At 57.7% G+C, this 23,409-nt stretch overlaps 8 protein-coding genes and 1 non-coding gene across 9 annotated transcripts; 5 read left to right on the top strand and 4 right to left on the bottom strand.

The window, feature by feature from the left end:
* Positions 1 to 403: 403 nt before the first annotated feature.
* On the top strand, positions 404 to 2,692 carry D7B24_000602 (uncharacterized protein; the record flags this gene model as incomplete). Its single annotated transcript, XM_028634855.1, has 1 exon — positions 404 to 2,692. The coding sequence occupies one exon, from the start codon at positions 404 to 406 to the stop codon at positions 2,690 to 2,692; it is 2,289 nt and encodes a 762-aa protein (XP_028492468.1).
* Positions 2,693 to 2,930: 238 nt separating this feature from the next.
* Positions 2,931 to 3,920, bottom strand: D7B24_000601 (uncharacterized protein; the record flags this gene model as incomplete). Its single annotated transcript, XM_028634854.1, has 1 exon — positions 2,931 to 3,920. One exon carries the CDS (start codon positions 3,918 to 3,920, stop codon positions 2,931 to 2,933), a length of 990 nt encoding a protein of 329 aa, XP_028492467.1.
* A 672-nt stretch (positions 3,921 to 4,592) lies between these two features.
* Positions 4,593 to 7,406, bottom strand: D7B24_000600 (uncharacterized protein; the record flags this gene model as incomplete). The annotated part of the gene is made up of 9 exons (XM_028634853.1): positions 4,593 to 4,832; positions 5,418 to 5,601; positions 5,648 to 5,876; positions 5,987 to 6,352; positions 6,406 to 6,774; positions 6,829 to 6,954; positions 7,015 to 7,043; positions 7,124 to 7,132; positions 7,390 to 7,406. 9 exons carry the CDS (start codon positions 7,404 to 7,406, stop codon positions 4,593 to 4,595), a joined length of 1,569 nt encoding a protein of 522 aa, XP_028492466.1.
* Positions 7,407 to 8,238: 832 nt separating this feature from the next.
* D7B24_000599 (uncharacterized protein) lies at positions 8,239 to 10,282 on the top strand (the record flags this gene model as incomplete). The annotated part of the gene is made up of 2 exons (XM_028634852.1): positions 8,239 to 9,317; positions 9,373 to 10,282. The coding sequence occupies 2 exons, from the start codon at positions 8,239 to 8,241 to the stop codon at positions 10,280 to 10,282; spliced, it is 1,989 nt and encodes a 662-aa protein (XP_028492465.1).
* A 456-nt stretch (positions 10,283 to 10,738) lies between these two features.
* D7B24_000598 lies at positions 10,739 to 10,835 on the top strand. Its single transcript has one exon. It is a non-coding gene; the product is annotated as a tRNA-Leu (tRNA).
* A 1,707-nt stretch (positions 10,836 to 12,542) lies between these two features.
* On the bottom strand, positions 12,543 to 13,657 carry D7B24_000597 (uncharacterized protein; the record flags this gene model as incomplete). The annotated part of the gene is made up of 2 exons (XM_028634851.1): positions 12,543 to 12,958; positions 13,084 to 13,657. The coding sequence occupies 2 exons, from the start codon at positions 13,655 to 13,657 to the stop codon at positions 12,543 to 12,545; spliced, it is 990 nt and encodes a 329-aa protein (XP_028492464.1).
* A 1,436-nt stretch (positions 13,658 to 15,093) lies between these two features.
* On the top strand, positions 15,094 to 15,774 carry D7B24_000596 (uncharacterized protein; the record flags this gene model as incomplete). The annotated part of the gene is made up of 1 exon (XM_028634850.1): positions 15,094 to 15,774. One exon carries the CDS (start codon positions 15,094 to 15,096, stop codon positions 15,772 to 15,774), a length of 681 nt encoding a protein of 226 aa, XP_028492463.1.
* A 2,585-nt stretch (positions 15,775 to 18,359) lies between these two features.
* On the top strand, positions 18,360 to 20,345 carry D7B24_000595 (uncharacterized protein; the record flags this gene model as incomplete). Its single annotated transcript, XM_028634849.1, has 2 exons — positions 18,360 to 18,602; positions 18,684 to 20,345. 2 exons carry the CDS (start codon positions 18,360 to 18,362, stop codon positions 20,343 to 20,345), a joined length of 1,905 nt encoding a protein of 634 aa, XP_028492462.1.
* Positions 20,346 to 20,720: 375 nt separating this feature from the next.
* D7B24_000594 (uncharacterized protein) lies at positions 20,721 to 21,853 on the bottom strand (the record flags this gene model as incomplete). The annotated part of the gene is made up of 4 exons (XM_028634848.1): positions 20,721 to 20,822; positions 20,926 to 21,349; positions 21,396 to 21,516; positions 21,700 to 21,853. 4 exons carry the CDS (start codon positions 21,851 to 21,853, stop codon positions 20,721 to 20,723), a joined length of 801 nt encoding a protein of 266 aa, XP_028492461.1.
* Between the last annotated feature and the right edge of the window lie 1,556 nt (positions 21,854 to 23,409).

The raw sequence follows: 23,409 nt of genomic DNA, 5'->3' as shown, positions 1-23,409 counted from the left end.
AAATTGCCCAAACGGGTGCGTGTGCGCGCCGATGGCCACGACCGACCTCGCAATGCGGGGTCGCAGCTACCACGTCTGATAACAAGTGCATGCATGCCTTCTTTCTGTTCAGTTCGAAGGCACCACCCCGTTTCTCTTGCCCCCCCCCCCTCTCCTCCCTCCTTCTCCCTTGCCTGACGTGCTGCCCTCATAAAGGACCCTGCTTCCGCCATTTTGCCCCCCCTGACAGATCTTCTTCATGCCCCTTCTCCGTACCCCTCCTCTCCTTCCTTCCCTGCGTCTTTCCTCCTCCTCCTCCAGATTCCTCGCAATACCTCGTCCTGCCACGTCGACCAGGTATCATCGAGTACCCCTCCAATCACACTTTATAAACCGCAGACACAACCACACCGACTCACCCAATATGGCCGAGTCGGAGAGCAAGTGCCCCGTCCACCAACTCAACAATGTCGGCGGCGGCGGCACCCGCAACCGTGACTGGTGGCCCAATGCTCTGAAGCTCAACATCCTCCGTCAGCACACAGATGTCACGAACCCCCTCGGCAGCGATTTTGACTATGCTGCTGCCTTCAACAGCCTCGACTACAATGCCGTCAAGAAGGATCTCAAGGACCTCATGACCGACTCTCAGGACTGGTGGCCCGCCGACTTTGGTCACTACGGAGGTCTCTTCGTTCGCATGGCGTGGCACAGCGCCGGTACCTACCGCGTCTTCGACGGCCGCGGTGGTGGTGGCCAGGGCCAGCAGCGTTTTGCTCCCCTCAACAGCTGGCCCGACAACGTCTCGCTCGACAAGGCTCGTCGCCTGTTGTGGCCCATCAAGCAGAAGTACGGCAACAAGATCTCTTGGGCTGATCTGCTGCTTCTCACCGGCAATGTCGCCCTTGAGTCGATGGACTTCAAGACATTCGGCTTCGCTGGTGGCCGTGCCGACGTCTGGGAGGCCGACGAGTCGGTCTACTGGGGTGGCGAGACCACTTGGCTTGGCAACGACGTCCGCTACTCTGGTGGCAACAAGGGCGACAAGGGTCCGGGCAGCCTCGTCACCGACGAGGGCCATGACAAGGGCACCCACACCCGTGACTTGCAGAAGCCTCTCGGTGCTGCCCACATGGGTCTGATCTACGTCAACCCCGAGGGCCCCGATGGTAACCCCGACCCTGTTGCGGCTGCCCACGACATCCGCACCACCTTCGGCCGCATGGCCATGAACGACGAGGAGACCGTCGCTCTCATTGCTGGTGGTCACTCCTTCGGCAAGACCCACGGCGCCGGCCCCAACGACAAGATTGGTGCCGAGCCCGAAGGTGCCTCTCTTGAGGCTCAGGGTTTCGGCTGGCAGAACGGATACAAGTCTGGCAAGGGTCCCGACACCATCACCAGCGGTCTCGAGGTCACCTGGACCGCGACCCCGACCAAGTGGAGCAACAAGTACTTCGAGTACCTCTTTAAGTACGAGTGGGAGCTCACCAAGAGCCCTGCTGGCGCCAACCAGTGGGTGGCCAAGACGGATGACGAGATCATTCCCGATGCCTACGACTCGTCCAAGAAGCACCGCCCTACCATGCTCACCACCGATCTGTCCATGCGCTTCGATCCCGAGTACGAGAAGATCTCTCGCCGTTTCCTCGAGAACCCAGACCAGTTTGCCGATGCTTTCGCTCGCGCCTGGTTCAAGCTCCTTCACCGTGACCTTGGCCCCAAGGCTCGCTACCTCGGCCCTGAAATCCCTGCCGAAGACCTCCTGTGGCAGGACCCCATCCCCGCTGTTGACCACCCTCTGATCGACGAGAGCGATATTGCGGCTCTCAAGAAGGAGATCCTCTCCTCCGGACCTGAGCCCTCGCAGTTCATCTCCGTTGCCTGGGGAGCTTCTTCTTCCTTCCGCGGCAGCGACAAGCGCGGTGGTGCCAACGGCGCTCGTATCCGCCTCGCCCCTCAGAAGGACTGGGAGGTCAACAACCCCGCCCAGCTGGCCAAGGTTCTGCAGGCCCTTGAGGGTGTGCAGAAGAGCTTCAATGACGCTCAGCAGGGTGGAAAGAAGGTCTCTCTCGCCGACTTGATCGTCCTGGCCGGTAACGCCGCTGTTGAGAAGGCCGCCTCGGCCGCCGGCCACAGCGTCACCGTCCCCTTCACTCCTGGCCGTGGCGACGCCACGCAGGAGCAGACCGACATTGAGTCCGTCAGCCACCTCGAGCCCTTTGCCGACGGCTTCCGCAACTACGGCCACTCGACCGACCGCGTCAAGACTGAGCAGTTCCTTGTTGACCGTGCTCACCTCCTGACGCTGTCGGCGCCTGAGCTGACCGCCCTTGTTGGTGGCCTCCGCGTTCTGAACACCAACTACGACGGATCCCAGCATGGCGTCCTGACCAAGCGCCCCGGCCAGCTGTCCAACGACTTCTTTGTCAATCTGCTCGACATGAGCACGGCATGGAAGGCTACCGGCAGCGACGACGAGCTTTTCGAGGGTAGCGACCGCAAGACTGGCGACAAGAGGTGGACTGCCACGCGTGCGGATCTCGTTTTCGGATCCCACGCCGAGCTGCGCGCCCTTGCCGAAGTGTACGGCAGCGCCGACGGCGAGAAGAAGTTTGTCAACGACTTTGTCGCGGCATGGACCAAGGTCTCGAACCTCGACCGCTTCGATGTCAAGAAGGCGCCTGCCGTCAAGACGTCGAGCCGCCTGTAAACGCCTCCAAGAAATAAATGACGAAATGTTTGAATGTTGATAGTAATGAAACCACACTTCATCTCCACTTCACTGGAGCAGTACTCATTTGATGATCTGTTATGACTGATAAAAACTAAATCTACGTCTTTTCCTACGAACACCAGTCGGAGGCTTCAGGGATGATGGCTCCGCCTAAACAAAAACAAGCATCCTCCTGATAGCTGCCACTCGCGCTTGACTCAGTCGGACTAGGCGTTTAAGCCGTCTTCTTCTTGGCCTTCTCCATGGCCTCGCGCTCCTCGCGCTGCTCCTTCTCAAACAGCCTCTGCGTAATTTCCTCCTGCTCCTTGTAATCCTTTTCCCACTGCGCAATGAACCTTACAGCGTTGTCGTAGAGCTGCTGGTGGTCGTCGTGCGCCGAAGGCCGCTGGCAGCCAGTCAAGTCCTCACGGTCATAGGGGCAGATGTTCTTGCCCTTCCTCGTCCACCTACTCCCCTCGCCCTTTTTCGCCTTCGGCTCGCCCCTCTTGACGACAGCAGCCTCGCGACCGTTTTCATAGCCGGGGACGTCTTCGACGACGTCCTCCGACATCTTTTCCAGCAGGGCGTCTTCCACCTTGGCCAGGTCGAAGACGTCGCCGACCTCGAGGCCGAGGAAGCTGAGGACGTTGTCGAAGATGATCTGCTCCTCCTTGTCGTTGCTGGCTTCCTCGAATATCCCGGCGAGGGCGTGGCTGAAGTCTCTGCTGTCCTTGACGAACTTCTCCTTGTCGGACGCGGGAGCCGAAAGAAAGGTGGCAGGCGCGGGGGCCGGGGCGGGCGCGAGAGCCGGCAGGCTGGCGAGCTTGGCGAGGTCGGCCTCGTCGAAGCCGCTGGTGGTGAGGCGGGCCATGTCCTGCTCGTCGAAGACGGACGTGAGGCGGGCGAGCTCGGCGTCCGAGAGCTCGCCGATCAGGTCCTGCATTGTGTTGGCCTTGTCGAGGTCGATGTTGCTGCCAATCTTGGGCAGGATCGAGTCCTGCAGCTTCTTGCTGCTCTTGAGGGTCGTGAGGAAGGGGAGCTCCTTGCTCTTGTCGAGGGTGGTAGGGGCGGTGGTGTTTGTGGTGTTGGCGGTGGTGTTCGTGGTGTTGGCGGCGATGGTGGTGTTGGTGGCGCTGGCGGCCCTGGAGAGAGGGGTGATGGGTCCGCCGGCGACGGTCTGAGCGAGGGCGCAGGCGGCCACGATGACGAGGGTGTTGGCCTTCATGGTGTTGATTTTGTATCGATAGCCGATGTGGTGGGATTGCTTTTGCGTGGGAAGGGAGTAGGTTACTCAAGTTTCGATGGTAGTGATTGAGGGATGGAGGAAGAAGTTCGTCGAGGTGATAGGCCGTCGGCCTCTTTATAAATTTATGCCCTTCCTGTTTCTCCGACAGGACGGTCTTAAAGGTTACGATGGCAAAAAAAGTTGTGTCTGCAGACTTTGAAGGTCAGTCATTGATGGCCTTGCTGGCACGCCCAAACTCCCCTCGTGAAAGGTATCCGCAGGGGTTGCGACCAAGCAGTCCAACTTAGCCTTCACTGGTCGCAAAAGACACCAGGCTTCGAGCCTCATGAATGTGGTAGTTTCATTCATGCTCTATGTGACCGTTTGACGATATTCTCCCATGGCGCCTCTCTCGCAGCACCTAGTCAAAGTCATTGCTGTTCCCAAACCCTCACCAAAAGGGTCAGGCGGCATATCGTCCAGCCGTCCCCAGCCCACCGGAACGTTGAGCGCCCGAGTTCGTCCCTCAAGTATCGGATGCATATTCTTAGCGAACTGCAGCCTCATGTGGTTGCGATATCAAGGTGCAAAGTGTATCATAGTCAGCACGACCCTGACGTCCGGGTTCAGATTGGGCACCACTGCGCCCCAGAGGCGTCAATTTCATACACCCTACTTGACAACTGACTGGCAGAGTTCATGGGTAGCTTGATTCTTCTCGAAAAGGTCCTGCTTGATGCAATCACTCTCGCGGTCGCCGTCGGCACCTTTCTGGGCGGAAGTCTCGTCGTTATTGGTGCCGAGCCAGATCTGCGTCGAGTCACTGGCGGGAGTCATGCCGACGACGGGAGTACACAGGTGAGGGGTGAGCAAAGCCAGCGTCAAAGTGACCTCGTCGGCGCTGAGAGGGACCTGGGAAAGGTGTGTTCGGCTACAGATGGCGGGTCCTGATGGAGGCTGGCCAGGCTGTAGTCGAATGGACCATCTTCACCATGGGCTTGCCGGATGCGAGCGTCGTACGTCATCTGGGCGCTCAAACCGTCGATGACATTTGCGACACAACATCTTCGATAAATACCAGACCCTCTTGGTGGATGTAACACACAGCCAGCTCCATGGTGCGGGAATCCAGCGTCTCTTTCTCTCTTTGCGTTACCGATGGGATGGCCAATCGAGGTGAATGGCCCACAACGGTAGCCATGGCTTTTCAAAATCCTTGACCAGCCAGCCTGCTTCTCGATACCCTGGGCGTCGAAACATGATCAATCGATGAAACAAAGCCCCAGAACCAACGAAGTTCGGCAACACTATGATACTTGAGAATCTCGAATATTTGACAATAGGATCTTCGTGAACTCCTTATGTCGTCGTCGCCTGTCGTGTGAAACGAGACGCCTAGGAAACCCTGCAAGACCAAGCCCAAACTAGGGGTTGACTCGACGCCACCATTCGTGATCTTAACAGGACCCGGACTTGATTTCGCCGCGAAATTCATACCCTACAACCACGAGCCTTTGACCCGAAGCAAGTTTCTCCAAAAATCTTCAAGCCGGGGACACGCGCCACCGACTCTGCAAGTCGTCCATCAGTCGTTGAACAGGCCACCCGACTGTCTTCTTGCAAGGGGCCAGGCAACGCAGGAGTTCCTGTCGAGACGCTTCTGGGCGTATGTGTCTTGCACCTTTCACCAGCGTCAGTACTTTCTCTTGGCACCCTGATGAGCTAACGCAAGCTCACAGTATGATATGGGCCCGAAGGCATTGACCAGAACAGGATTTGACTTTGCCGTGAAGGCCAAGCCGCACACCTCGAGAGCGTGGGTTTCCAAAATAACTTCTCGAGACGGACTTGAGGGAAGGTCGGTCTCAACAAGTTGCAGGATCTCGGTCAACGTTTCGAGTGGCATGACCATGCAGAGCACCATGATGGATACCAGGAAGTATTGTCGTGCAGCAGCTACACAATGTTAGACCGGATCTTGGCAAAGTTGCAGGGCCACCCACCATGGCAGTCCCCAAGCATCCAAACCAAAGGTAGGGCACCGCTCGGGCGACTGTTGTCCCTACACAGCGGCTCAAAATGTCGAGGCAGGGCCTTTTGCCAGGATTGCAGCACGGGCAACATGGCAGAGACAGAGGCAGGCTGATCCCGGCCGGGAGAGCCGTCGTTGAAGTGGGCGTTGAGGATGCGGCCGAGGACGAGGGATATGGCGTTGAGATGGTCATGATCCTCCAGCTGCAGCGTCGGCATGGGAATGTTCTCGAGATCCATCTTCAGGGGCTGCTCCTCGAACAAGCTGTAGGTAATGTCCTCGCGAAGATAGTTCCAGAATCCCGCACTCGACAACGTGCGAAAGCCGTTATCTAGCAGCAGCTTTTGGCGTGAGGCTAGCGAGTAGGCCCCGTGCAGGTGTCTGTTTGGATCGATCTCCTCTGTTGCCATTCAGCCACCATACCCAGCTTGACAGGCAACGTCCAGCACGTACCGTCGAGAATCTCGTACGACCGCAGGAGACACACAGCGGCCAGGGCAGCTTCGGACTCGACCGAGCCACAGTCGTCACGCAACTCGATGAGGAGCCGAACGCAATGGCCGTGGTAGAATTCAGCAACTGGTCGTTGGCTCGGCACCGTGGTTTGGCAGATCTGCATGGCCGCCTGGGCGATGATGGCGCTGAATGGCAGGGGCATCTCCAATGCGAGCCGAGGAAGTCTCGTAGCAAAGCTGGATGCCGGATCGCTGAGGTCATACCACGGGGCTATCTCGATGATGTAGTGGTGGAAGATACGGGCGATGTCTGGCGACGCGAGCGCCTTGCGAGGATTGTCCGGTGATGGCCATTTCGGGCCGGGGCCTGGCCGTGGTTAGATTCTAGATGCAAGACGGGTTCTCCAACTCGAAAACCTACTCGCGACTGCGTCCCTATGCCCACGGTCTCTCCTTTCGGGAAGAGACTGGCGAGTTGGGCGTGCAGTTCGCTCGCAGTAGCGGCCGGCGATAGAGCATCGCTGGCAGATGGGTTGTCGTTCATCGCCTGGGTCCAAGGATCAGCGGTTCGGCTCTCGCAGCCGGAGGCTCCTGGGGATCGACTGACATTTGACCTTGCGAGATCGACAAGTATTGCTGGGCAAGACGGATCAGCAAGCGTCGGCCATGGCAGGGTATTGGAGGAAGCAGGTGAGACAGTATTCAGGCGTGCATACCATGCTGTGCTGCCCGTGTCAGCTTCACGCAACTCAGACTGGAAAGCTATGCTCGCCTGCTGTATTGAGTACGCGTGGCATCGTGGGGAAGGTGTGGACCGCAGTGACGCTGGGTGAGGGATGAACGGGTGAGTACGAGGGCCCAGCCCGGCAGCGAGGCTTGTTCCAAGGATCCCAAGGCCAGCCACTGGAACGTGCTTTTTTTTGCACCTGACAGTTGACGGCTGGGGTACAAGGCAGGCTGTTCGCTATGGCGGCAGGCGTACCGATCGACAGATCCCATGCAGCGGTTGAGAAGCTAGTGGTGATTATTCCCGAAAGACAAGGGTAGCGATGAACGGCTCTGGCGGCAGGGCGACGCACCAACGTGACTCGATGTAGCCGAGTGGCTGGCAGGGCTGACGAGGGAGGTAGGTCGATGTGGACGCGGTGCAGATGAGGTTTGCCGTGGAGAGCTTCCTGAAGCGAAGCCACGGGGCATCACAGGGCAAGATGTTTCGACCAGGGGGCTCTGAGACCAGGGGGCTCTGAGACCAGTGGACAGCTTCTGACAACACCCACTGAGTCCACTGCCCGAAGATACATATACGCCCATGGCGGGAGCTGTCACCAGACGCCAATGCAAATGACGTCAGATTCTCGGCAAGCGGCTTGGGGGGATTGCGACGCCTTTGCTCCACTTCGGCAGCGCGGCACCCCTCCAAGGTCGCAGGGCACATGGTCGAGACTGCGTGGCTAGCAGGCGGCGTGCAGAGAATCGACCTCTTTTATTTTATTTTTCGGTCATGGCGAAGCATTCATATGGAACCGTCTTGCTCTTCTCCTTGGAGCGTTCGCAGAGGCTCATTGCCCCATCTTGATACCCCAACTTGCTCTGATGACTGACTTGGACCTGCTTACCTAAGTCCCAAGCACCCCCCAAGCCAAGAGCCCATCTCGTCCCACTTCTACGCTAGAGTTCGTGCTTTGTGCGACCGCGCATCGCCGCCGCGTTCCCTCTACGACAACCCCGCCCACGGCCCGGTCAATCTGCTCCGCGGAGACCTCGTTCGTCATCTGGCGCCTGCAGGCAGGGTCCCGACGCCGAACGGATCGGAAGGAAATAGTGGAGGAGAATGGCCGGCGAGACACGAGCGAACGGGCCCGACGGTCCCCACCCCGTCGCTGTCGTCGAGGAAGCAACGACGAATGGAGAGGAAACACGAACACCGCATTCCTCAGACAACGTGACGAACCAAGACACCGAGAATCAGGCACCATCATCACGCATCGCTTCCGAAACAAAAGACGGCCGTGCTGATAACGTTCATCGCATACCACATGGAGACGGCACGCCCCATGGGCCGGCCCCGAGCGGCGCCCTCGAAGACCACGTCCAGAGCAAAGCCAATCCCCAGGCGACCGGCCACAAGGCCCCTCAGCAAAAGCCACATCACCATTCTGGCGACCTCAAAGTGGCCCTGGCGGAGCACAAGAAGAAATTGAAGGAGAACTTGAAGGATGCCCCGCCCGGCGGCTTCGACCCGACGCCTCTGCCCGATGCTCCTCCGGGCTTCACCGTTCGCTTCATCTTCCACCGTGCATCCAACCTGCCTGCTGCCGATCTCAAGACGCAATCATCCGACCCCTTTGTCCATGCCACCCTCAAGGCACCTGTGCCGAAACGACACAGCGAGGACCCCGACCTGTATCGCCGCACCCGGACCATGCGCCGCACGACCGAGCCCGTCTGGGATGAGGAATGGGTCGTTGCCAACATCCCAGCCGCCGGCTTCACCCTCAAGTGCCGCATCTATGACGAGGACTACCCCGACTCGGACGACCGTCTCGGTAACGTGACGATCAAGGTCAACCATGTCAGCGAAGACTGGGCTGGGATCCCGCCGCCAGGGCGTGAGTTCAAGGCCAAGAAGCGCATGGGCAGCAAGCGAGCCTACTTTTTCAAGGCCATCACGAGCCGTTTCGATCCCCACGTCGACATGACGCCGAGTCTCTGGGTCAGCATGCAGGTGATCGGTCGGTCTAACCCGCCTCACGCCCAGATGTACACCATCGGGCCCTCTATCTACTTTAAGCATTTCAGCCCGACCATCGGACGCCTCACAGGGACCAAAGTCAACAAGGACAACCAGGACGACCTCAGACAGGAGCACTCGGAAGAGGAACCCGACCCCAAGAAGATGCAGAAATACGAGTGAGCATCATCACCCTGTCAGACTTCCCTCTCGACACCCACTAACAAAACCCAGCTTTCAATCCAACGAGATGCATCTCTCAGGCCCCGTCCCCTCCGAGTTGTACCACCGCTACGTCGAGTTTCGCCCCTCGATCGCTCTCATGTTCGCTGGCAAGGGCCTCCGCGGCCGCATCCTCAACAAGGCGCTCCATAAACAGCACCGCCGCGTCTACAACTTCAGTCCGACGACCGAGGCTGGGACCTTTGCCCCCTGCTCCGAGGAAGCCTCGCAGCAGTTCCTCCGCCTCGCTCACTTTGACGAGGGCGGTCGCATCTTCACATATGTGTTGACCCTCGACGGCATGTTCCGCTTCACCGAGACGGGCAGCGAATTCAGCATCGACATGCTGAGCAAGCACACAATGCACAGCGATGTCGCGACCTACATTGCCTGCTCGGGCGAATTCTTCATCCGTCGCCTCGACCGACCATCGGCTTCGTCGGATCTCGAGCCCGCGGAAAACACGCACCCAGCGAAAGACATACCCGGGGGTCCACCGACCGAGCCCCCGCCTGACGACCCGGCATACTACCAACTCATCATCGACAACGACTCGGGCACGTACCGGCCTGACGAGTCGGTGCTGCCGCTGCTGCGCGACTTTCTTGAACATAATTTTCCCGGCCTCGGCGTCGTCGCGATGCACTGCGCCGACGAGCGCCTCGTCTCCATGAAGAAGCAGCAGGTCGAGTACAAGAAGGCCGCCGGACAGCGGGTCAACATGGTCATGAACCGGAGCCCGAGCTCGAGCTCCATGAGCTCGCTGAGCTCGGTTGGCAGTGACCTTGACGATCTTGATCGCTCCGACTACGCGGGACGGGCGCAGAAGACCAAGAGGGAACAGGCGCTCGAGTTTGTTGAGGATCCGAGACGGGTCAAGGCCGTGCTTAGTGGTGGACATGCTGATGCCACTGGGTCGTGAAGCCCTATAGATGTACGGCCTTTTTCTTTCTTTATTTTTTCAACGCTCCCTCACCTTTTACCCTGTTGTCATCCCGTTTTTCTTTCTTGGATACCTCGCTGCTGCCGCGGCATACGCTACGAGTTTACGACCTCTTCTCGCGAGACATGATTAGATACCTAGTACGATGAACGACCGCGTGGTCTTGATACCCCTAATTCTGATTGTCACCCTCTGCCAATCAATGGTCCAATGCGTTGCAAAAGTGTTGTACTGGGCCAACCCCTGACGCCTGAGTTGGAGCTTGAAAACTCTCCACGTCCGGATGGCGTCCGTCTCCGCACCACCTACTTGCCCCATACCTGCGCGATATTCTCACACGCCGCCCACAACCGCGCGATTCGATTTTTTTCTCCTTCTCCTCCACTCTCCTGCCCATCTTCATCCCTACTCCCGAACCGGCCCTCATCAATCACCGGTGAGGTGGCCGAGTTGGTTATGGCGCCAGGTTAAGGTCTCCTTAACAGATTTCCTGGTGGGGCAACCCGCGCGAGTTCGAGTCTCGTCCTCATCACTGTATTACCTTTTTGGCCTACAACACTCCGTTTTTAGCCTTGCGGGAGACTCTTTTGTGACCTTGGGGGGGAAGTGTTCATTCGACTCTGCAGGTGGCGAACCTTTTGACGCTAACGTTCTGTCTGCTGTGCATCTTGCAGTCGGGGCCAAGACTTGTTCCAGCGCGCCGACGAAGTGTTGAAAGCCCTAGGTTGTGCCATGGTGCTCTGTGGCGCGACAAGCCGTGGGCGTTCCTGTCATCGGCTGCATAACGTTGAAGCCAAGAATGGCTTGAGAGAGATATGGCCGGTGACAGGGAATTGCCCGACTATGGCCGCCTCTTGATCTTTGTAGGCGCCTCTGACTCAGACGTTGACGTGGAGGCGATCAGAAAGGCACGGCGTTTGGCAGCCATTGTATCGTTCTTCGTGAACGAGAGGTACTGTGCGCAGAAGGCCCTCAAGTACGGTAGTGGCTTGTTTATAGATCTGTCAGTGCCCAGGCTACCCAATCGTATGCGTGCCAGAACTGACGCGAGGCTGGCGTTATCAAAATGATGACTTTCAAGGCCGGACGCAGCCGTCTGCAAATAGATCTGTACCTGAGGCTACTATGAGCTTCGAAGAATAGCGTGCCACATATCACAAAATGAAGGCTCTTCATGTGAAGCTCGGGCTGAGGCCTCGTATGGTTCATGCGAAAAAAGGCACAAGGGCACCACATGGCCATGAACCTGCTAGCCCAACTGGCATGCCTTTGGAGGCTTCCCTGCCGCTCTATGCAATATAGGCAAACTTTACATAGCGACATAGACCGGTTGTCTACCTGGATCTACCTGGAAGACTAGACCTTAGCGAATAACGGCCTACCACGTCATAGCCCAGGTCTGGGTACGGTACAAAGAGGACCTAGGTCACCTACAACAGCTGATAGGCTTTGGGTAGACTCCCTGGAGGAGACATGGAGTGATTTGGCCACACTCTTGGAGCAGTATCTATACTCTTTAAGTCTCAATACCCTGGGCTTCGAATTGGAGGGTGGCTGGCAGTGACTGTTGCGAACACAAATGAATGTAGGTTCCCTTCTAATAGGTAGACACCCATGCCATCCAGGTATTTCAGGCTGAAGATCTCGAGTCTAAGTAACACTCTGGCTGGCATTTTCGCATTTGGGGGTTAGTAGGGATATCCCATTGTCCGCACGGAAGGCGTGTGTTCGGATTCTCTGACTTCTTGTGACGCGGCAATCTCTCAAGTGCCAAGGACTCCCATATTTGATCCACAAGGGATGGGCGTCTCCATCAACAGAGGTCATCTCTCTTCCACTATTCGGGCTTCTCAAATAGGAAGGCTTAACATATGAGGTGCAGACAGATTGGACACTCACCTTAATTAACGCGGGGGCAGATGAAAGGAGCCGTATGTCGAGGAATAGAAATTTGATTGAAGACAAATGCGGGCTCTTTATGTGGTTTTGTTTTTGCGACAATGTAGTGGTAAGTAGTTACTCCGATGCCTGTTTACTGCGCATGGCATCGCCGGAACAACACCTCCAGTAATGATACGGATATCTGGGTGAGGCTCACTTGAAGTTCGTGCCGCAATAGCAAAAATTAGACCGACCCAACGCACAAAGACTCTTTTGCCAAATGTCGCCGCGCGGCTGAGGATCATTCACGAAGACCAGGCATGCAAGCAGAGTGCTCTCGGGATGCCGAATGACCTTCTCAAAGACTAATTATGGTCATCTTTTTATCCAGCTCCTTCACGTGGGAGTCCAATACCGGATTCGGCATCTCCCTCAAAATGCCCTTGATCCTCTTCATAATGTCCGTCCTCGGGTTGCAGCTACTGTGGTCCGCATCTCCCCTAGTCGGCTGGCCGATATCGTGGATGACGAGGTTGGCCATGATCTCATAGAGCGCGGAGATGCTGTGGTCCACCTCCGTGGCCTCCGGCAGCGGCCAGAGCCCGGCGCGCGTGAGACAGAACGTCAGAGACCCGAGGATCATGGACTCGCATCGATGGGGCCCCATGTACGACGCGTGGCGACACAGCCGCGGCTTCTCGTCGACCGTCACGAGATGCTCGGCCAGGTCGTAGAAGACGTCGAGCATGGCCTGGATGGTCTGCTTGCGGATGGCTGTTATGCGTTCTGTGTCGAGCGACGAGGGAAAAGGCATGTCAGCTGGAGCCTCTACAGAAGAAGCGGGAGTGTTACGACGGGCTGGGCGCTTTTCAACAATGACGCAGCGCGTTCGAGCTTACCGAAAATGTCAGGAGGCATTCGAAGAGTGTGTAAAGGGGAATCAGGGTCCAGGAGAGAGCCGGGGGCTTCTGTGAGGATTCGCCGTGCGGTAGACTCAAAGAGGGGACCGCGGCCGAGCTCCCAGCTGATCCATAGAAGCTTTGCGAGAAGGATAGGAGAGCCCGGGTTGGGTTCGTGAAGGGAGGCGATCCATCTGGAGGCCCAAGGGGCGAGGATGTGCGTCATATCGTAGTAGTGTGTCAACACAGTGAGGTCGTAGAGCTCGTCGAGGGATAGAGAACGGGGGACTTTGTGAACAAAGCCGTGGGATATCGTGACGAAAATGTTGAATGCAAAGGGGGGGTCTTCGGGGAGATCTATGGTCCAAGCTGCCTCAGCAGTGTGCTTGCCCTTGGACTCGGCAAAGGCGCCGTAGAGCATGCGGTCGAAGACGGGTGAGATCCTGGCGAGGGTTCGGGAGCAAACCAGGAAGCATCGTGACGAAGATGGATCATCGCTCGGGTTGCCCACGTTGAGCGTGAGGTCACCGCGCGGGTCCGCCTCGACGATGGGTGGTTGTTGCTCCGAACTCATGACTGCTCGGCACAAATGGTTGAATGAAGGGGAGGAAGGTTTAATTTTCAGGCTTTGCGATGAACCATCTAGTGAAAGTCCAGGTCATTAAGTGAGACAAATGATTGAGGACTCATCAGTGGGTTGTCTTCGATCTAATAAGATAGTCCAGGCACCTTGTGCAGCGTCATTTCAAGAGAAGAGGCGGATCGATTTAGTAAGGTTGGAATTCTGGCTCCTGGTCATTACGACCAGCTTTGTACGCCTCATCAAGACACAGCCTTGCCATGTGCTGAATTTAGCTTATAGAGTGGGCATCCTGTCACTATGGTCTTGAAAACTCGTATCGACCAATTTTGGCCGGCGGCGCTCAGAATAAACCCAGCATTTAGTCCCGGCCGTCGGAAGGCGTGTGTGGCGCGGTGGTTCATCGCCCACCTTGGCGCCACTGTTAGCGCTCGTGTCGATGATTGACTGTCGCCGGTACTGTTGCGGTTGATGGCTTCAAAACATATGTCAGTATGTCTACCACCGGGATGCGATGAGACACATCGGAATAGAGCAATGACTGCAAAAAGGTACATGCCGTGCTCGAATTGAAAACGCCCATCGCACGTCTGAAATCCGACAGGTCATCTCGAAAGGTCAGCCATATGGAGCACAGAGCAATGGAGCAGCTAACATACTAATGCACTCCAGGGCATGGCTACTTGACAGGTCATCATGAACGGCACCCAGTAGCGCATCGCCGGACCCCGCGGTGTCCGAGCAGCTGTCAACGGTTCATCGAAATCTTGCGCCGGGCCCGTAATCACTCGTTCGCTGTGACAGTCATTTGCTCACGTATCCTTATGTAGACATCTGAGTAAATCTCCTTATTCAGAGTTCCTTGCATATTTCGCAGATGGCGTCTCCAAAACGCGGAAAGGGATAATGGCGAATCGCCGGCATGGAGAATATGTGAATGGTGTTATACCCACCCATCTGACAGAGCCTATCAACCTGTGTCACGAAAATCCTTACACATAGCTGGCGTGGCAAGACAATAGTTGTAACACGAACACAGATACCAGAGCATCACGAAGCATAGCCAGGCATAGGCCCTCAGACTTGACTGACGCGCAGGAAAAGCAAGGCCTGGCCTGAAAGACATGGACAAGAGTTACCAGCTGGTGACTCTGGTGCCGGCTCCACTACCGCCGCGGGGTTACGTGCCGAGGCCCAGCTCACTTGACCAGCACTACGGCTCGCGGCCATGTCAACAACACATCTATCAAGCGGCTGCGAACATCATATACCGAGGACACGTGCAGAGGCGATGCCCTCAATTCAAAGCCACTCCTTCAGTGACTGAACGTGCTGCCTTGACCAAGGGCCTGCAGTCTCCGTGCTTCATCTAGCTCAGGACAGACTCGACATTGCAACCAGGATATCATCTACCAGCGCTTCTCCTGATCATGGCATCCCGCAAAGAACCCGCGCAGGGTGCGACGCTGTCGCAGAATGGCGTTGACTTTCACAAGATTCCTTGGTGCAACGCCCTCCTGACAGCGCCTAATACGACAGTCTACGTGCCACCGAGCCGCGATCCCCTGGAAGAAGGCAAACCCAACCGCCACGACCGCTTCTTCGGCAAGACGCTCGACCACGCCGAGCGCATCCCCGCCTGTCTGGCCTTCTACACAACACCCACCGAAGCGGCACCTCCACCGGCACCAGCACCGGCACCAGCAGCAACAGCAGCAGACGGCAGCGCCCGCAGCCCCGCGATCCCGCAGGTCTCGGTCCTCTTCGCCCTCGGCCCCGGCATGGCAGGCTACCCGGCCGTGCTGCACGGCGGCGTGACGGCGCTGCTCTTCGACGAGCTGCTCGGTATGCTGGGTGAGCGCAACCGGGACCTCGGGCGCGGCGACGCCATCTTCACGATGAAGCCCGCGACGGCGACCATGGACGTGCGGTACCTGCGGCCAATCGCGACGCCGAGCGTCGTGCTGGGCGTCGGCACCATCGGGTCCATCACCGGGCGCAAGATGCTGCTGCGCGGCGAGATCCGGGACGCCGAGGGCAATGTCGTGGCGACGTGCGAGTCGCTCTGGGTCGCCATGGCTGGGAAGGAGAAGGCGAAGGAGAAGCTCTAGGTATCTCATCTCATTTGAGGGTGGGCGGGCCGCCTGGGGCATGTTCCTGGAAACCTGGCTGTGGCTTGCGCTGTGGTGTTCAGTCCAGCCATGAACGGACATGATGTTCATCTGGGGGCGCTCGCTCCGTTATCACAGCTGTCGCTCAGCAAGACAGATCCCACGGGCTGAAAAAGGAAGAACGAGATACAGAGATCAGACCCTGAATCGAGCACCCCCCACGAGCCTGCTTGCGTGCGGCATGGGGGGACCATGGCGATCGACGGCGCTACGGCCCAATACATTGGACATGATTTCCGCTCAGCACTATTTCTCGACTCGTTTGAGAAGACCATTTCCCCCGGAGATATGGCGTGCCTCTCGCGGCAGCCGAGCAGGTCATGGCTGGCTTCGTGGCGTGGGAAAAAGCACATGGGTTTGAGGTGGGCCACGCGAAGGTAGACAGACTAGAGATAAAAGGGTCGACGACGAGAGAAGAAATCGTTGTGTCACTTTCGATCAGGCGTCTGTTAATCTCAATGACAACATGAACCACCCTTTTGCAGTGCACCTTGATCCCTTACGGCATCTCCAAGAAATCTCGTGAGAGGAGAATTGGATGGAGACTGTGAGCAAACTACCCATGCTGGTAGATCAGGGTCCTTGTGTGCGGAGCACCGCTATTTTACCATGGAGATTACAACTGGTTTAGCACTTCCATGGAGCACGCCAGTCTCCTGACGCCCTGGGGGGTGCAACAGGACGTGCCGGAAGTCTATTGAACGACCAGGACAAGGGGGGATTCCTTGGCGGTCCGAAGCCTGCAACAGAGCAGCCGCTGGGCTTCGACCCCCACGTGCAGTCCTGGTCTCCGACGGCTGGTTCGATGCCACAATGCCTCGCTTGAGGATGGGAGGAATGGGGTGAGGGGGTCAACTATTCTGACTGCATCCAAGACTGGGCGCACGAGGACCGAGAAACGGCGACGTCATTCGATTCTTTGTTGACTCGCCATCGATCGTTTCGGCATTTCTGAGATGACTACGACGATGACATGCATCAACCGCCGGTTCAGGCAGTAGACACGTCCTGTGCCATGGCTTCATGGGTTTTCAGCTTACGACCGTTGGAACAGCAAAGCCACAAAATGGGCTGCGCTAAGTTCACGCCATGGGCGACAGAATGGGCGGTAGAACCCAGATCCAGGAACCAAATCAAATCTTCGACTGTTGATCGCTGCAAGCCTGCAAACGCTGCTCTGTTCTTCTCTGCCCTCGTCTCCTCTTTCGATGCCCCTTTCTCCACAGCGAGCAAATACTGGAGACCATGGCTCCAGCGGACGAACGAGCCTGCAAATGTCTCCTCTCTTTTACCAGGTTCCGGCAGCTTGGCAACCCCAACCCACGGCAACACCATCCGAGGGGGTCCATGAAGTAGGATGTAGTTTGCTATTGATCTGTTGATCTGTGTGTCAGAAGATTTCGACATTGCAGGAAATACAAATACTCTTCATGAGTCGTCAGCCGCAAACCTAATCCCCGAGTTGAAGTGCTGCCCGAATAGAAAAACGCCATGCAGCCATAGCCGCGACATCAGCAGCGAATCTCAGCACAAATTTGCCTATCCCATGGCGAGATGAGACATGGGATTCTCGCCGAACCTGCCTCCAACACGACCAACAGGTGCTTGGGTAGCGGCCCAAGAAGTAGCAGGGGGTCTCTTTTTCTGCCCACCGAGAAATCCAAGCCTCCCCTGCATCGTCGACGCCTACCATATCGCTGATGCCACACTCGCATTTCTCCCACCCACGACTCGGTTTCACCCCCCCTCGTCTTGCCAAGTTCAACCCCTGGCCGACTGCTTTGCTGGGCTGACGATGGAAGCGGCTGACACGGCGCCTGGCGCTGCGCCCAGCAACTGTTCTCTCCATGTCTATGGTGGTGCTTTGACATGCCGGCGGTAGGAACTCGTCTGCCACCCCCCGCCGAAGCTGCCGAGGGCTGCTGGCGATCACTCGTCCTTGGTCAAGTGAAGCGGCGATTCGACAAAGAGAGCCCACTCGCCGTCGTTGCTGCTGCTTCTGCTGCCGCCGCCTTGGTATGGAGACTTTACATTCGCTGGTCGGCAGCTCTGGAAAAGCTGCCTCCTCCTCGACAGTCATGCATCTTACACATCCTGCTTCTGTCCTCCCGCTATTCTCGCGTGGCTTGCGTGTCTCCTGACTTTCCTCCCCACCCCCGTTCCTTTTGTAACATCTCTCTCCTTTTCTTGATGACTTCTGCTTGAGACCGATAGCGGCCTGTGAGTTCAGTTCCGGCGCCAGAGACCCTCCTGTCTCAGGCCTGTGCGATTAGTTCAAGGAGGCGACCAACATCAACCGCAAGGTGTATACGGCCGCGGCGTGTTCATCGAGAACGCTTCGAAGGCATAGGCGCATCCCCCTCCGCTTCATCAGCTCTGCTATTCTGTCCTTTCATCGTCTCTTGCCGAGACGTCGGCAGTCTTTTCTTCGCCATCAGGGCGGCGCGGCCCTTGGGGAACGTTACGGCTGACGAACACGTATTTGCTTCATTCTTGCTGCTGTTGCACGACGTTTCATATACACCATGAGAAGCAGTCTCCGTGACGCCGGCGGCTTGTTAGCCGGTGCTTTTACTGCAAAGAAGGGTCCAAGGTATCACAAAATCGACTGGGAGGCCTTCAACGAATCAGACTACAGCGGCCGACAAGTTCCATTATCACGAAGTCTCGGACGCTGCCTGCCATGCGGTCTCGGTCGGTGGTCGCTCAAGACGGTCATCGCCACGGTGGGCAGTCTCGTCATCCTCACGCTCCTCGCCGTCGCCGGCGTAAGTCGCACTGGCGTATCCCCGCCATCTCGCCCTGGCGGTAAAACATGACAGTAAGAGACATGCACTAACAGCAAGCAGAGCCGACCCGTGGTGCCGACACCCCCAGCCGCCGATGACACCGACCCGCACAACCGCCGACTGCGCATCATCGTGCCGGCCGACGAGCCGGGCGCCAACCTCTGTAAGATGCTCCTGTCAACCGTCGCCAACGGCTATCCGGCACCGCTCATCATCAACTGGGGCCGCGACTTCCACAAGCAGGGCGGCTGGTTCGGCGGCTCGCACCTCGGCAAGATCGACGGCACGCTCGACGCCCTCGAGGCCCTCGCCTCGGACGAGGAGGCCCCGCCCGCGGAGCGGCTGCGGCCCGACGATCTCGTCCTCGTCGTCGACGCCTACGACGTCTGGTTTCAGCTGCCACCGCGCGTCCTCATCGAGCGCTTCCTCGCCCAGAACGCCGCCGCCGACGCCCGCGTCCTCGCCGGCTGGTCGCCCGACGCCCCTGACGCCGTCGCCGCCCCGACCCAGCGCGTCATCGTGAGCACCCAGAAAAAATGCTGGCCCCGGCCCCGTGACGGTCACGAGACGCACTGCGATGTGCTGCCCGAGAGCACGGCCCGGGCCGACCTCTACGGACCGAAGACGGACAAGGGCGACCCCGACCGCGACGGGCACGCCCTGCACCGCACACGGCCACGATACATCAACAGCGGCGCCGTGCTCGGCCGTGCCGATGACGTGCTGCGCACGTTTCGTAGGGCCTACGCCAAGGTGCGCGAGGGGCAGGACGCCGGCAAGAACCTCTTCAGCGACCAGGGCATTCTCGGCGAGATTCTCGGCCAACAGGAGGTGTGGCGCACGATGCAGCGCGAGCGTCAGGCTCTCGCCCTCGCGGGGGAGCCCTTCAACGAGACGGCGTACCCGCCTGATGTGGCGGCCGCTGGAGGTGGCGCTGAGACGTGGGAGTATGGCCTCGGTCTCGACTATCTGCAGGAACTCTTCGTGCCGACTGTCTTCGAGGAGGATGACGGCGAGTACATGGCCGTCAACGATGCGGCGCGCATCAACGTCTCGAGCGAGGAGCGTGGCCTTTCGCCAGCGCGCATTACGGGCCTGCCGTCTGACGTTGACAACCTTGCGCCGCCCCTCGTGCACGCCAGCGTCGAGTTGGAGGAGCAGCACAAGGATGAGGCTGCACACTGGGACGCCGTGCCCCTCTATACCGACTATTATACCGGCCGCATGCCCGTCGGTGTCCACCACAACGCGCATCGCGATGGAATGAAGGGCCCGCGGTTGAAGATGTGGTGGGACAAGAACTGGTTTCATCCTTTCCTGCGTGACATCGTCGCCGCGCGCGAAGTCCGCCCCATAAAGCTCGCCCCTCTGGCGGTTATCAAGGCGACAAGCTCATGGGCACGGGACGTGGTGTACTGGCCTCCTGCCACCGACGCCGAGAGGAGGCGCCCTCGCATCTTCGATCGTAAGACGTTGAGCCAGGGGCTCGGCGAGGCCGAGTGGCATACCCTGTGTCGAAAGCAGGGCGAGAGGCCTTGGTGGGATATCATTTTTGATGACGACAGGGGACCTGAGGACCTTGGGCCCAAAAAAGGGGCGAATGCTGTTAAGCCCGAGGTCGAGGTGAAGGAGCCGGCAGAAAAAACAAAAGCCGACGAGAAGCCCCAGGATAAAGGGCAAGGCGAAAGGAAGCCTGCAGACGCAGCCATCATCAAGAGATAGCGAGGCCAAATACCTGTCTGTACCTGATACCATAGCATTTCGTGATGATCAACAATACCCCGACGAAATAATAATATTCCAACATGACGTTTTACCGTCACTTATCCTGAGGTATCTCATTTCTCTCCTTCTCTGTGGCGACGGCGGCGTCCTGCCGATCTGTCTCTTGTAGCTGTAAAATGCAAAAACTGGCCGCCTTGACAAAAGAAAAATGAAAATTAAAACAAAAAGTCCGTCTACCCAAATGCGCCGGGATTTCTCTGCTGTTTTCGCTTCGTGCTCGTCTTGTTGGGTTGCATCCGGATTGAAGGATGAACACAGCCACCCTCTATGGGCTACTCGTGAATTGGGATTGACCTGCGCACTCCAGTCCTCTCATGATGTGCCGGTGACTGCCTTTCCCTTGCCAGCCGACACGAATTCGTCCTTGTACAGGCCGTTGGCTTCGATGTAGTCCATGACCTCGCGGGGCACGTGCTGTGTGCATGTTAGCTGAGGATCGTCCAGGGAAGGTTATCAATCTAGTGCCTCTAGGGCCGGACGAACGGGGCAGACGACAGGATCGGGCTCGAGGACCTACATATTCGATGCTCATATTTCCCTTGAGCAGGAGGCGCAACATGGTGCTAGACATGGGGTTTGAAATGATGGCGGGGATGTAATGGATGTTGTCCTTGTACTCCTGGAGATTTGAAAGGGCCTGGTCGAAGTTGCTGCTAGCGCGCTCGACGACAAAGGCGCCAAAGTCGCCGAGAATGTGCTGCAAATCGCGGGCCGACCAGATGTTGGGTTGACCCATGGTCTCGACAAGATCAGCCCCAGCGAGAAGGGCAATGCGAACCTTCTTCCCTCCGCAGCCGCCGCGTAACTCATTGATCTCGTAATTAAAGTGATCGAGGACGATAGCCGTGGGCACGTACGAGGCCTGCTGCGCCTCCCAGGAATCGACCATGAGGGGTTGTCGGGCGGCCTTGACGGCTAGCTGGCACATCTCGACACTAGGACTGGGTTAGCGTCGTGTCGTGGAGTCTGCATAGAGGAAACGCATACCGATCGTGTGCCCTCGCAAGGCCCTTCTTCTTGTACGCATCGGATACAGGGCTAAGATAGGCACCGATGACCTCGTAGTTGGTCTCGGTGCGGGCGTAGTCGGCCGCCATGGCGAACATTTCTACAGCCAATCAGCAACTGGATCTGCAGGAAAGGGGATGGCGGCATGCTGCATGACATGACATGCAGGTCAACGTGGTACGCCGCGGTCCAGCTCGTGCCGACGGACAACCGCGGCAAGAACAAGAACGAGGCGGAAGGTTACACAGAACAAGTCGTGGCGGAACGAGTTGGGAGGACTCACGCAAGTGCACATAGTGCACGGGGCTGAATGAGCCGCAGGCAACGAGAATGAGAGGGTCGCGTTCGGGATTGTCGAGTTCGCGTCGCAAACGAGAGTCTGGAAAGGTGTATCCTGGTGGCGTCATGGCCAGGAGGCTGTCGGGGGAGGTGGCCATGGCGAAGATGGCGGAAGTGGGAGAGAGGGGTTGGCAGCTTTTGACGAGGGGTATGCGTGGAGATGGCCGACGGGGAGATGGTCGGCGTACGAAGCGGCTGTCGGTCTCGACGACAAGCAGAAGAGAGGCGGGTTGAGAACTGGTCAACAGACGAGAATAATAGCCCCCGCGAGGGGAGCGTGTGTGAAGTTGTTGAGTAGAGTCCTGGGAGAGGAAATCGCCGGTCGCGGCGGAAGAGTCAGCGGGCGGTTGTCTTGAGGGAACTTGATTGAATCGGCCGGGTTGACGGGGCTATCTTGGCGACGTCATGTGCGACACGGGCAGGAAAATGCGATGATGGAGGGGTAAGAGTTGGACGTACCAGGAGTGGGAGGCCAATCGAGAATCGAGCGCAATCGCTGGGATAAGGATGGACAGCGGGATTGACGGGGGGGCTGATGATGTGTGTGTCTGAGACGAGTTGCTGAAGAAGATGAGTAACAAGAAGAAAGCAAGAAGAGTCAAGGCGAAGCGATGAAAAGTCCCCAGCCGAAAGAGCAAATGGACTAATAAGACTCAGGTAAGCCAGAGAGAAAGATGGAATGGACCTGCCGTTGAGTCGAGCCCAGACCGGCGAAACACTGACGCCTGCGGCAGTAGCACTCGACACTACACTGGCTGCCTGCGGTGTTTTAGTGTCGTGCTTGCCCAGCCTGGGTATTGCTTGGGAGGGAGGGGTGCCTGGGAAGGAAAGACCACCTCGATCGGACCAATGGTATTGCCAGATCAAGGGCTGACTCAACCACACCCACACCACACGGAGACCCGATGGCGGCATCGACCCTGAGCCTGCGCCTTCCGCCTGCAAATGCACCACACAAAACGGTCATGTGACCCACTTGCTGTGAGCTGGATTACATAACCCAGCGTATGGGCTTTCCTCCACTGACCAAGTGGTCCGCCAATGCTTGTGTCTCCATCACGACCATCACACGGTCGAGGGGCTCACCAGAACACAGCTTTATTACGGTTGACCAATTTCCTCAGTCTCCGATCTTCGATATTCGAATTTAATACCAAACCAACCAACGCAATTTCCAGTCATCTGCATTCGCCCCCGACCGAGCAAGGCCAAAGCAGCCTGTCATGGATTTGTCCACATTGGCGAAGCCATACCCACAGACCTATGGACATGGGCCTCTCCCGCAAATGCTACACGTGCTTGGACCCCCGACATCGCAGTCTCCTCGGGATCTGGTTTCCTTTCCCCGATCTCATGGCCGGAACACTGGAGAACCGGATCCAGCTGCAGCCGGTTGTCCGCTTATTCTGCCCTCTCTACCCATCCGGCTCGGTCCGTTGCGGACCACCTGTGCCTTTTCTTCCCTGTCCGTCGGGAACCTTAGTTTCTTGCTCCTTGATGCCACGCACCTCAGCGGTCTCTACCAGGTAGGTGCTTCTCTGCACTGGCACCTATTGCTGGAAGGGAAGGACACCCCATCCTGGGCATCCACTGAAATGCCAATACCTGCATAGCCCGTTCGGGATAAAGCATGACACCCAGCGCCATGTTTTTG

The sequence above is a fragment of the Verticillium nonalfalfae genome, assembly GCF_003724135.2.
Source record: "Verticillium nonalfalfae strain VnAa140/NRRL 66861 chromosome Unknown scaffold_109, whole genome shotgun sequence".
NCBI lineage: Eukaryota > Fungi > Ascomycota > Sordariomycetes > Glomerellales > Plectosphaerellaceae > Verticillium > Verticillium nonalfalfae.
Note: the sequence above shows the minus strand (reverse complement) of the source record. Positions and strands in the feature narration are given on the sequence as shown.